This window comes from Pantherophis guttatus, chromosome 5 (genome assembly GCF_059756535.1).
Source record: "Pantherophis guttatus breed Tessera chromosome 5, ASM5975653v1, whole genome shotgun sequence".
Taxonomy (NCBI): Eukaryota; Metazoa; Chordata; class Lepidosauria; order Squamata; family Colubridae; genus Pantherophis; species Pantherophis guttatus.
Genome location: NC_142067.1, coordinates 93,941,683 through 93,955,936, shown reverse-complemented (window position 1 = coordinate 93,955,936; position 14,254 = coordinate 93,941,683). Strand labels below are relative to the sequence as shown.

The 14,254-nt window shown below is 38.6% G+C and overlaps 1 protein-coding gene across 1 annotated transcript in view; it reads right to left on the bottom strand.

The window, feature by feature from the left end:
• ATP10A (ATPase phospholipid transporting 10A (putative)) overlaps positions 1 to 14,254 on the bottom strand; it is a 161,502-nt gene that overhangs the window by 53,757 nt on the left and 93,491 nt on the right. The window contains exon 3 of the mRNA XM_034431366.3: positions 5,084 to 5,169. Within this exon, the coding sequence (XP_034287257.1) occupies positions 5,084 to 5,169 (86 nt within the window). The remainder of the gene's footprint in view (positions 1 to 5,083; positions 5,170 to 14,254) is intronic.

The window sequence follows — 14,254 nt, the reverse complement described above, 5'->3', positions numbered from 1 at the left end:
ATAATAATTTATTTATAAATAATGTGTATTAATTACAAAGATGGAGGAGGAAGATATATTAAGTTTAAGCAATTTCTAGGGAAGCTAAAAAGGCTGAATTTAACAGTTTTATATTTAGACACAATGGCTTCCCATAATGGAAGACTTATTTCAGAGTATTATATCATGGTATTTCACAAAACATCAGTGCAATATTTTCTCTTTCAGAATTGTGAAACAAATAGATTATTTGGGTAATTTATCAAACTACAGGGTTTAACTTTTAAATGAATGAAAAGAAGTTTTATGTACTACAGTAATCCTTGATTTATAACCACAATTAAACCCAAAATTTATGTTGCTAAGTGAGACAGTTGTTAAGTGAATTTTGCCCCATTTTATGACCTTTCTTGCCACAATTATTAAGTTAATCACTGCAGCTGATGTTAGTAACAAAATTGTTAAGTGATTCCAGCTTCCTCATTGACTTTACTTGTCAGAAGGTTGGAAAAGGTGATCACATCACCCTAGGACACTGCAACTGTCATAAATATGAACCAGTTACCAAGCATCCAAATTTTAATCACATGACCATGAGAATGCTGCAACGGTGAAAAATGGTTGTAAGTGTGAAAAACGGTCATAATCACTTTTTTCAGTGATGTTGTAACTTCAAACGGTCAGTAAACAAACAGTTGTAAATCGAGGGCTATCTATCCATGACCACACTATTTCACACATCATTAGGAAACATGATTTATTTATGTCAGTGATGGCTAACCTTTTTGCTGTCGTGTGCCAAAAGTGGGGAAAGTGCGGGGTGGTCGCGCACGTGCATGCTCACATCCATAATTCAATGTGCCACCCCCCTGCTCCCACTGCTTTTGGCACGCAATGGTACGGTGGGCCCAGTAGGCCCATTTTTCGCCCTCCCCAGGCTCCAGATGATATTTAAAATATCTATTAAAACCTGTTTGCTAATTTAAATGAAATAATTAAATTTTTACAATCCCCCCAATTATAACGTATCTTAGTGTTTCATTGCTAAGAAAGGATCCAAATAATAATACAGAATGACAGAGTTAGAAGGTATCTTGAAGGTCTTCTAGTCCACCCCCTGCTCAGGCAGGAAATCCTATACTATTTCAGACAAATAGTTGTCTAATCTCCTCTTAAAAATTTCCAGTGTTGGGGCACCCACAGCTTCTGGAGGCAATTTGTTCCACTGATTAATTGTTCTAACTGTCAGGACATTTCTCTTTAGTTTTAGATTGCTTCTCTCCTTGATTGGTTTCCATCCCTTGCTTCTTGTCTTGCTTTCAGGTGCTTTGGAGAATAGATTGATTCCCCCTCTTCTTTGTTGCAGCCCCTTAGATATTGGAACACTGCTATTACCGCTATGAGTGATAGCAGTGATGTAAGAACTTAATAATGATTGGCTGAGTACTTTTAATTATCTGTAAATATGAAGAACGATTTGGATTTGGCTAGTCTACAGAAAAGAAGGACTAGGGGTGACATGATAGCAAAATTATAGCCTTTGAGGGGCTGCCACAAAGAAAAAGGGTCAATTTATTTTCCAAAGCACCAGAGGGCAGGACCAGAAACAATGGATGGAAACTAATCAAGGAGAGATGCAATCTGGAATTGTAAGGAGAAACCTCCTAATAGAAGAATGAACCAGTGGAACAGTTTGCCTTCAAAAGTTGTGGGTGCTTCATCACTGGAGTCATTTGTCTGAAATAGTATAGGGCAATGATGGCTAACCCGTTTGCCGTCGCATGCCAAAAGTGGGGAAAGTGCAGGGTGGTCGCGCACATGTGTGCCCACACCCATAATTCAATATGCCCCACACATGCGTGTGCCCCCCCACCTGCTCTCACCGCTTTTGGCATGTAATGGTACGGTGGACCCAGTAGGCCCATTTTTCGCCCTCCCCAGGCTCCAGATGTTTTCTTGGAGCCTGGGGAGGATGAAAACAGCCTTCCCCACCCCCCTGGAGGTCCTCCGGAGGTTGGAAATGGACCATTTCCCGACTTCTGGTGGGCTTGGAAGGTCCATTTTTTGCCCAGGCTCCAGACACTTTCTAGGAGCCTGGGGAAGGCAAAAAAGGCTTCCCCCCCACACGGAGGCCAGAAATAGCCTGTTTCCTGACTTCTGGTGGGCCCGGAAGGTCCGAAAACCAGCTGGCTGGTGCACGCATGGATGCTGGAGCTGAGCTAGGACAACACTCACGTGCCCACAGATATGGCTCTGCGTGCCACCTGTGGCACGCATGCCATAGGTTTGCCATCACGGATTTATGTATTACTTTAAATAATATTTAAATATTTGAAAGACCTTGTAAGATAAACATAAAAGAAAGCTCAAAGCAATGTAAAGAGTTAACTCCTAACAAATACAGACTAATGCAAACTAAAAATTAGGACTTGTTGGGCTGCAGTTCTTCTCCCCTGTTCATTAAAGCAGAGTGCCTTTTTGAGACTTCTGTATGAGTCTGAAATATAAAAAGACGTGGCTACTTTTGTGGTTAAGAATTGCTGTGTTAGAAGGAGGTCCTTCTGAATCATATCAAATTGTGTATCGTTAACAGAATCACAATCAACATTTACAGAATATTGGCTAGCTATAGAGAGTTTGGAAGCAAACAGCATAGCTAAGAAACACTGACTTCATTTGAACTGATAGGGACACTCTTTTGCTGAGGTTTTGTGAGGACATTTTCATAGTTCTTTTTGGGAAACCAGCAAAATGTGAACCACTGAAAATCTCTGTTTGCTGCTGAAATTTGGTGAAGACCTTTAGAATAGATCCTTTGGGAGCTATACGAGGCCACAGAACATAGCTTAGAACAAAGTAACTGAAGAGGGCAATAGTTTTCTGACAATCGTATGGATCAAGGAAAATGATAGAAAGCCACTCTGATGCTAGAGAAGTCAGCCTTATTTATTAAGACATCACCTTGGGAACAACAGCCAAACTGATGATGCATCACATATTGCAGCAGATCATAATTCATTTCGTTTTAAAGAATTCAATGTACTGCTGCTTAAAAAAAACCCCTATTTCCCCCCGCACAGTATTGTGTGTTCTTATAAAGTCTTGCCTTTCCCCCAAGAAAATGTAATCATAAAAAATATAATGGTAAGAAAAAGAAAGAAAGGATAAGATTGTAGAACAAGTCTCTTACTAACTGGTTGTTATATTGGTCTGCTAAAGGGCTTTTTATCTCACCTAACGATTTGCAAGGTTCAATAATCCTTAAAGTTTATAGGTACCGGAACAATTTATCACTCAAAACAATGTTTACAGAAGCCTAAATCATTGCCTAAAATCTCATGGTAGCTTGGGAAACTGAAGAAACAGGCTGCTGGTTGTGACCTCTATGTCTTAAATGCTTGACTGGCATAGGATGGGTTTTGCCCCTATACTTTTTGTTACTTCGTTCAGAGATGGCAGATACTGTAGCATTGTGTTCACAGGATGTGCTTCCTTTTAACCATGAAAGTTATATAAGCAAGAGTCTTAGAAGATAAAGAGAATAAAAGAGACATTAAAACAGAAAACTGATTATCAATCAGAATAGAGCTGGAAGGGACCTTGGAGGTCTTCTAGTCCAACCTCCTGCTCAAGCAGGAAACCCTATACCCGTGATAGCGAACCTATGGCACGCGTGCCACAGGTGGCACACAGAGCCATATCTGTGGGCATGCGAGTGTTGTCCTAGCTCAGCTCCAGCATCCATGTGTGCGCCAGCCAGCTGGTTTTTGGGCCTCCTGGGCCCACCGGAAGTCAGGAAATAGGCTGTTTTTGGCCTCTGGAGGGCCTCCAATGGGGGGGGAGGCCTTTTTTGCCCTCCCCAGGCTCCTAGAAAGCCTCTGAAGCCTGGGGAGGGCAAAAAAACCAGACCTTCAGAGCCCACCAGAAGTTGGGAAATGGTCCGTTTCCAACCTCTGGAAGACCTCCAGAGGGGTGGGGAAGGCTGTTTTCGCCGTCCCCAGGCTCCAAGAAAGCATCTGGAGCCTGGGGAAGGCGAAAAATGGGCCTACTGGGTCCACCGTACCATTGCGTGCCAAAAGCGGTGGGAGCAGGTGGGGGGTTGCACGCGCATGCGTGGGGTACATTGAATTATGGGTGTGGGCACGCACATGCGCGACCACCCCACACTTTCCCCGTTTTTGGCACGCGATGGCAAAAAGTTTAGCCATCACTGTCCTATACTATTTCAGACAAATGACTCCAGTGATGAAGCACCCACAACTTTTGAAGGCAAGCTGTTCCACTGGTTAATTCTTCTATTAGGAGGTTTCTCCTTACAATTCCAGATTGCATCTCTCCTTGATTAGTTTCCATCCATTGTTTCTTGTCCTGCCCTCTGGTGCTTTGGAAAATAAATTGACCCTTTTTCTTTGTGGCAGCCCCTCAAAGGCTATAATTTTGCTATCATGTCACCCCTAGTCCTTCTTTTCTGTAGACTAGCCAAATCCAAATCGTTCTTCATATTTACAGATAATTAAAAGTACTCAGCCAATCATTATTAAGTTCTTACATCACTGCTATCACTCATAGCGGTAATAGCAGTGTTCCAATATCTAAGGGGCTGCAACAAAGAAGAGGGGGAGTCAATCTATTCTCCAAAGCACCTGAAAGCAAGACAAGAAGCAAGGGATGGAAACCAATCAAGGAGAGAAGCAATCTAAAACTAAAGAGAAATGTCCTGACAGTTAGAACAATTAATCAGTGGAACAAATTGCCTCCAGAAGCTGTGGGTGCCCCAACACTGGAAATTTTTAAGAGGAGATTAGAAAACCATTTGTCTGAAATGGTATAGGATTTCCTGCCTGAGCAGGAGGTGGACTAGAAGACCTTCAAGATACCTTCTAACTCTGTCATTCTGTATTATTATTTGGATCCTTTCTTAGCAATGAAACACTAAGATACATTCTAATTGGGGGGATTGTAAAAATTTAATTATTTCATTTAAATTAGCAAACAGGTTTTAATAGCTATTTTAAAGAATATCCAACACTGTACAGTATTATAGTAGGGAAATTCCACCTTAAAGTGAATCAAAACTACAGATGAAATCATAAATTATACTCACATGAAGCCTCGAAACCTGCGTATATCATTATTGGGTTCTTCACATTCAATGGTGCTGGCAAATTTCATGGGATCAAATTCAGAATCCTGCAATAAAATTAAATAATGAGGATTATTTTATATGTCAGTGTCATCCACAGATGACAAGTGTGATTGCTAGTTTGAGGAATCTGTATCTCTATTTGTCCTACTGCGGAGCCCAGTTGAGATTCACAAGTTCCCAAAAAGAATAACCAATGTCTACTTTGGTATCCAGTTATATCACTGGGAGTTTGAATGAATATGAGAACCCTATCTGTAGCCTGTTTGCTACACTCTGACTGCATGCTTTCTAGGATGGAAGTGGTGACTAAGGAAGATGAGTTATTCTAGAGCAGATACTGTAGGCTTATCTGAGACTCAAAAGTTAGTTGTAGATATGCCCAAGCTTCCATTATTTGTACTTCCAGAATGGTGATTTCCTTTATGTATTTATTTATTAAGTTAATGGCAACAAACCAAAAAGATATCACAATCAGCAAAAAAGTGCAATAATTAAGAGGGAAAAATGCAGGCAATACTGGCTTCCAGTATTAATTTCTGCTCCTGCCTCACTTTTCCAACCAAAGTAAAAGATGGATTTTTTTTTTTTAAAAAAATCAGTTTTATGAGGGGGAACTTTAAGAAAAGGATCCTGCTTTATACACTAGCTGCCCAAAGAAGATTAATTAATTAATAATAATCAATTTGGGACTAGATTATTTATTCTATGTTTATTCAAAAAAGAAACAGTCTCACAATATCTGATAATGGGTCCATCATGCACAGTTCTTTTTTCTTGGTTCCACCCAGTGGTGGGTTGCCCCTGGTTCGGACCGATTCGCAAGAACCGGTAGTAAAACCAGTGGGAGGCCCCGCCCACCATCCCGGATGTTGTCATTTGCGATCTGCGCATGCGCAGAAGCAAGGCATGCATGCGAGCAAAGCGAGCACGCGCGTGTGATCCCGTTGCAAACTGGTAGTAAAGGTAAGTAGAACCCATCCCTGGTTCCACCCTGTTGGATCAGGTTAAAAAAAACTTAATTCACATTCTTGTGTCTCACTATTACCCAACAGAAGTGAAAATACAAACAGCTTGAAAAAAAAGTTTGAAAACAAGACTGCCATGGTGGTGCAGTGGTTAGAATGCAGTACTGCAGGCTACGTCTGCTGACTACCGGCTGCCTGCAATTTGGCAGTTCAAATCTCACCAGGCTCAAGATTGACTCAGCTTTCCATCCTTCCGAGGTAGGTAAAATGAGGAGCCAGATTGTTGGGGGCAATATACTGAATTTGTAAACCCCTTAGAGAGGGCTGTAAAGCACTGTGAAGCTGTATATAAGTCTAAGTGCTATTGCTATTACAGGGAGTAGTCCATTAGTGGCAATATTATCCATAATAGCTTTACTATTATTGGTACACTACTGCTGTTATTACTACCTAGAATTATTATTGTGGTATTTCAATATATTCTGGAGTTCATGGCAGAATGCATGGGAGACACAATGTATACGCATAACAGCAACCAGGGGCATGGGGGGATAGGTTAGGCTGAAAGATAGTAACTGACCAAAAAACAATGTTAGCTTAATAACTCAAAACGGCCTTTCTGGATTTCCAGCATATTAGGCTGACAACGTTTACTATCAAAGTCTGTTTGTCAGCCTCCTGTGGACAAATAGCTAGATTCAACAGGCCTGCAGCCAGAGCCAGTACTGCTGTTTTCTCATGCTTTTCCATGAAAAACAAACTATGTGAAAAACAGAATAAAACTATTAAATATCTTGGGAATTAAATTTGTTTAGGATTATTTATAAATTCATTGCCTTTCATAGGATAGCCTTTTCATTAGAGGTACACATTTATTAAACATCTAGTACTGACTTGCTAAGACATTTTGCAACATGAGATCCCAAGGGAGAAGGCCCAGTAGTAAACCATCTTGCCTTTTACACCGAGGAAGTATACAATTCTAAAAAACACACAAATAATTTATATTTTCCCACAAAGTACACTAGTAGAATACCACATGCAGCCATTTTATACATTACATAATAGAAGCAAGGACTCAGTACTGTATATTTTTCGAAGTATGCACCTGTTCTGACAGAAATCTTGTTTGACATCTTTGAAATCACACTCAAACTAAAACTGGACTGTCAAAGAAAACGAGGAAGACTGAAAATACCAACATTTGGCAATAACAGCCTCCAAACATTTAAATTCAAAGAAAGCTGCAATGGAATCTGGTACCAGATATATCAATGCACCATTAATTCAAAGAATGCTAACAGAAGCTTTCTGAAAAACATAATTAGTACTTCCCAACTGCTTTGTGCTAACTCAGGTACATTAACTTTATATTGTAAGTTATACAAATATTGTAGAATGATTTTTTCCCAATTAACATTTAAAATTCTTCTTCATTCCCTAGCTAATTAGGCTCAAGCTGGGATTTGGCTTCTATGTCTATGACAAACATTTACTTCCTATTTTCAGGCTTTACTAGCATGCCTTCACAAGAGTCTAAATATCTTTTTTGATTAGAGGTGGGCATTTAAATATCAACATACTAACACCAATTATGAATCTTCAGCAAATCGGTTTGTGTGTGGGTATATGTTTATTTTGAAATGCTTACGATGTGCACTGTTTTGCACTTGCTTTGTACAGTAAACAATTTTGCAAGACAAACACTGCAAGACAATATTCTGAGTTTCACTAATCAATGCCTGGGTGCTTTTCTATATGTATTCCATCACTATTACTGTCTATGCATCAGGCTAGAAAGTGGGAGACCATGAATTCTAGTCTTGCCATGAAAGCCAGTTGGATAACTTTGGGGCAGTCATTCTCAGTGTAACCCTCCTCACAGGGTTGTTGTTGTGGAAAAAATAGGACTATGGTGTACTGGATATGTTTGGTGTCCCAAGTTATTTTAAAAACATAATAAAGGTCAGATACAAATAAACAAAATTAATTTCTCATTTTGCTGATGTAAGAGAAATTTAGATATTTTTATATCTATGGCCTGCCAGTTCAGAACTATATAATTTTTACTTAAGTAATAGCTGCCTGTTATGAAATGTTTCTTTAGAAAAGTCTGTCTTACTCCGACTTTGCTCTCCTTTGGGTTCCAAACAAGAGGTTTTTTTCTTCTTACCAACTAGAATTAATTTCTAACTTTGGTACGACACAAAAATGCCACCAAAACATCTGGTAAATCTACAGTATCTCTTGTGGAAACAGCTAAATTGGTGGATTCACTATCTTCTATTTTTTTAAGCTTGTCTCACATAATTCTTTTCATATCATGTTACAACTGGCTGTCATCTCCTAAAGCAGAGGTAGGGAACTAGAGTCCCTTTATGATTTATGGACTTCAATTCCCAGAATTCCTGAGCTGGCATGAGTTCACTGAGGGGTTTGCTTGGCTGGTTCAGGAGTTCTGAGAGTTGACTGGCGACACCCAGGGGGAGAGCCTTCTCTGTGGGCCAAATTTTAATCTGTGGGCCAAATTTTTATATATTCGATTTTAAATTGTTTTTAAATTTTGTAAATTTTATATGTGTTTTAATATGGCTGTACACCGCCCTGAGACCTTTGGGAGAAGGGCGGTATAGAAGTCCAATAAACAAAACATAACAAGTGCACAGTTATAAAGGGACCATAGTTCCCCACCCCTGTCCTAAAGAGTCATTAAGATTATGGGTGTTAGCCTTTTAGCTCCACAGTGAACTCATGTCACAAGGATGCTACAATTCTGCTTTATTGATGTAGGCTAAAGTAACAGAATCTTGAAAACCTGATTGTATTTTCCCTTCCCTGCTTCTCCCCAAGGAGTTAAGGCAGAGTAAATTTGAAGTTTTTTTTTAAAAAAATACTTTTTTCATTTCCTAGACTTAAAACACATTTTGTCTGCATAATTTCTCCAAGGTCATCTCTGTGGATCTTCACAATATGGGAACTCATGAGTTCATAGTTGCATGAACATTATTTTTTACTATCAAATAAGATTTTAGAGGATCAAAATAAATTGTAAAAAAGACTTGTAATGTTCTGTCCAAATTGGTAATTACAATTCTTTTGATCTAGGCAAACGGCTACATGACAATGGGAAAATACACTGTATCCATGATCAATTCATTTTGAGACCAACCAGCATTTTTTAAAAATTTGAAATCCACTCCATTCTGGAAACACTCAACATAAAACTGACCAAATCAGTAATGAACGTTTCTTACATTATTTTGTGTGCAATACTTCAAAAGGCTAAAATATCTTGTAGTAGGAAACAACCTTATGAGGACTTTCTTTTCTTTCTTTCTTTCTTTCTTTTTCTTTCTTTCTTTCTTTCTTTCTTTCTTTCTTTCTTTCTTTCTTTCTTTCTTTCTTTCTTTCTTTCTTTCTTTCTTTCTTTCTTTCTTTCTTTCTTTCTTTCTTTCTTTCTTTCTTTCTTTCTTTCTTTCTTTCTTTCTTTCTTTCTTTCTTTCTTTCTTTCTTTCTTTCTTTCTTTCTTTCTTTCTTTATTTTCCCATTTTAGAAACTGTAATGGTAGCTAAAGATCTGACCCTGAACCACTAGAAAATGTATGTATTAGAGGAATTTTGAATAATTGTGCATGATTTAAGACGATATTGCATCTATATTATCTCTCCAATCATAGTAGAGTTAATCATTTGTCTACCATAGAAATTCCCTGGCATAGACATATGATTCAGCTTTGACTTGTCTCCATGGGAGAAAGTTAGTCGGTGTTTTCCTAATGCTGATCGTTTTAAGCCAAGTGGGAAAGAAGATAATAGGAAGTGTGTAGGGAAACGGATTTTGGTTAAAGCCTCCATCTGAATTATTTATCTAGTGAATGAATGGCTATCCTAGTGATGGCGAACCTTTTTGGCACTGAGTGCCGAAAAGGGAGTGCGCACGCTCACGCATGTGTCTGGGCTGCAACCCAGAAGAGGAACTGCCCAGTGTGCATGCACGTGCCCGAAAATGAACTTCTGGTTTCAGCTACTGATTTTCTGGTTTCAGCCAGTTACTCTTCCAGGTTTCTGGCACGCATGCGCATGCAACGATCAGCTGGCTGGTGTGCATGCTCACGCAGGAAAACAGAAGACCAGTTCTTGAAGTTTCCGGCACTGTTGCATGCAAAAATGCCAGTTGATTGTTATGTGTGCATGCGTGCCAGAAACCCAGAAGAGGAATGGGCGACGGCACGAGTGCCAGGCGACATGGCTCCACGTGCCACTTCGGACACACATGCCATAGGTTCACCAGCACGGAGCTATCCTACACTTACTGGACATTGCAGATCCAGAGTTGGAAGATGGAGTAGATGATATTTTGGGTATTCCAAGTTCACAATTTACAATTTTATGAAGATTTTATCCCTATCAAAAGATAGGACAAGACATAACATTAATGGTTGCATTATTTCTTCTCAGTTTTCATTCAGTAGATTTTTAAGGAACAAAAATGTAATGTCTTAATAGCTTTAACCAATGTTTAGGAAGAAATCCTCTGCTAAAGGGCAGGCTAATCAGACAAAGCACATTGTAGCTGCTAAACTCAGCAAACTGAGGTTCATCCCAGCTCAGCTATATTAAATTCTGCACGAATTGTAAATTTATGAACATATTTTCTTTCACCCAGGAACAAATGCTGACCAAGAACATATATCTTTTACATATATTAGTTTGATATGCAGAGAAGCAAAAAACTGTCAGGAATTTCACCATTTCACTTAGCAGCACGACAGAATGTACTTTTCTTTTTTAAAAAAGAAATCTAGAATTGTCATTTATTTAGTTATTTGCAACAAAAAGAACTTTTCTCTAGTTCTGGCTTTGATATATTTGTTACTCTAGAACACATCAACCAGCTGCTGTCCAAAGGAGCAAATTCAATTGCCAAAATCATTGGAGAAAAGGAATTCCAGTCCTCCTCCAAACACAAACATTTGATTTTCACCTTTGTGAAAGGAAAAAGCTGCAGCGTGCGCCATTCACTTACAGACTCCGACACTGTTGATGGGAATTCTTACTAATCAGTGGGTGAGCAAATGCACAAACAAGAGCTTTTTGCAATTGTTCTGCAAGCATGAAGATAAGCTCACGGAGATCAAATTGCTTCTGTGCTTGTGATTTGCTATCCCAGAACAGCAAACAAAAGTTTAACTCACTCAATGATCTTGTTCAATAACTGAAGGAATGTTGATAAGATTTTACTAAAGAGAAGTTGACTAAGACTAAGAGAATAAAATAACATCGGGTTTACAGCCCCACAGGTCCCACTTCAAACAAATAATTATTCTGAAATGATTTACTATTTTTTTCCTTTCTTGCAACACATATTTATCTGCCTATCAACTCAAACGACAGTTTTTTTGAGATGTGATACAGGCAGTCCTTGATTTATGACTACCATTGAGCCTAGAATTTATGTTGCTACGTCAGAAATTTGTTAAGGGAATCCCATTTTATGACTTTTCTTGCCACAGTTGTTAAGTGAATCCTTGCAGTTGTTAAATTAGTAACACAGTTAATAAGTGAATCTGGCATCATTATTAACTTTGCTTGTCAGAAGTTCACAAAAGATGATCACATGATCCCAGGATACTGCGCAAACCTCTAAAGTAGGGTGACATCTGCTTCCTTTTCCAGAGAAGTTAGTGTTGTGTGCCCCTACAATTTTGGGGCACACAACACTAACTTCTCTGGAAAAGGAAGCAGATGTCACTCTACTTTGCAGGGAACTGATAGCTGTTTCTTAAAACACCAAAAGAGGAGGAGATGGTTTCCAAGGTTTTGGTCCTATGAACTGATATTTCAAAAAAGGTGACACATGCGATCAGATGATGGTATAGTTAAAAAAATTAAGAAAAAAGATCCAACAAGGAAACAACAGGGGACTGAAACTGAAGATCCTTGACAACCTCTAAAGTGAAATCCATGATACATTTACATACTTCTTTGAATTGCAGAATACACATGGGAAGTCCCTTTCTTGTCTGCAATGAAAAATTGATGCCACCTGAAAAATTTCTGACAGGTAAGCACATCTCCACCTAAGAGGAATCAAACAGTGTACAAATTGAATAAATAAATAAATACAAACGAAAGATAAAATGTTTGACAGTTGAGCTTTACAGCTAGGTTTTGGTGAAAAATCTGACAGCTATTACCTTTAACTTCAATACTTGCATATTTTGGATAACAAGATAGAAGAAAGATCAGGTGATCTATGAGGTGCAGGAAAATACAACCTTGTCCTGAAGAACTAATGTTACATTATTATTCCCAGTGCTGGTTCTTGACACATCTTTTTTTTGATTACAACTTCTAGAATTTCCAACCAACAAGGCATCAGCTTTGAGAAGGCTAATCTAAATTCCTTGTTTGACTACAAAAGACAGCAATAAATGCGTGGAATTGGCCAGTATGTCTTCCTTGGCAATGTATTCAAACAAGTAATAAGAATTCCAGGATCTGCTAGACACAATTGATTATATGCTGGAAAAAGCACTCCTGACTAATATGTTAAAAAATCCAACATATTGAACTAATTCCATTACTGCAGCTGTCTCTGAGAAGTAACAGATGAACCAAGGCAGCCAGGCCAAAGCTTATGCTTCAGTACCTCTCATTCCTACTCAAAGGGAAAAGGAGGAAACCAGTAAAGAAACCAGTAAGTGGAACTTCATGAGATAAGTGAACATATGTCCAATTATTCCACCCTCTCTTTTTTTGTAAAGTAAGCTATTTCATTTCCGGAAGAAGTCTTGAAACTGACCTTCAACAATTACCCTGATGTAACCATCAGAATCAAAAAGCTCTCACATGATATGGGCATATGTAATTACTTCCTAGTTTGTATTTGTACAGACATAAATGCAAAGCCCTAAATTATGCAACTCAGAGACTGCTTTATCCGTCCTTTTTTAGTCATTCATTTTCTTTTTTCCTTTGTACAATCACTCACTAATCATGGGATCAGGTGTTGGCATTAATGCTTTGGCTCCAACATTCATGTCTTTAACATACCACACAATTTGGCTTTTTCACACAAAAACATTCCAATGGAAGGGGAGGGGTTGGTATTCCTTCTTTGTCACCCAAGATGCCCTCTACACATGATTTGCTCTCCTTGTGCTCAACTTGCAGTAAATATTTCTAAACTTCTTCGAGAAGAGGGTTCATGAAAGAAGAATCAGTCTGTTTTTTGGAAATATTGGCAGGCTCTCTGGCCACCCCACCCACAGTAATTGCTCATGGAATGTCTTCAACGAGCTGGAAATATTTTGTCAGCCATGCTGCAAAGAACGGCAAGGTTGGTCGATTCTTTACTTGCTCCAGTCAAGTATCATAAGAATGATTTATAGTGTTTTGAAAACTTTTAACTGAGACTGGTGGAAAATATTTATACCCTCAGTTCTCTACAGTATATAAAAATAAAAGTATTGCTGCAATTTTTTAGAATAGCAAAAACAAACAAACAAAAATACCTACCCACAAAAAATATATTCTTATTAAGCTTCTGGCTTTTTACTTCATCATGCTACTTGTGCTGAGTGGACACAACTGGCTTTAGAGTTACAAAACTGTAACAATGTCTGTGAAGCCTAACCAGGGAGCATCTTTTCTAGCTATATCCTGTTCTAGAGTATATGAGGAAAAGATTAATGCAGAAAAATGATACCCTCACACTTAAAAATATTTTTCTGGTAATCATCCAGCTCCCATTAAAACAGAAAATAGGAACAAAATCATTCCACTTTGTCTTGATGTTTATTAGCATTACAGGATTCTGCTGCAATTAAAGATTTCCCCTTTGTTAAGAAACTGCCAAAAAGAGGGCATCAGAAAGATAGAATTCTATTATTTAGGGCCACAGAGATTCCTCTGTATCCAGGATACTCCAATCACAAGGCAAAAAGGCCATCTTCTTAAGAAGCCTACACACTGCAAAAGTAATAGGAAGTTCCTTTCATGGCTGTAATAATAAATGAAAGATCCTGGATTCTCTAATTAATGGAAAGTTTTTACCACTGATGTTTTCAGGAATGGGATATGAACAAGCTGAACTCAGAAAGCAGTTCACTGATATAGATAATCACATTGCATTGAAAATGGTTCAATGCATATACAGTACA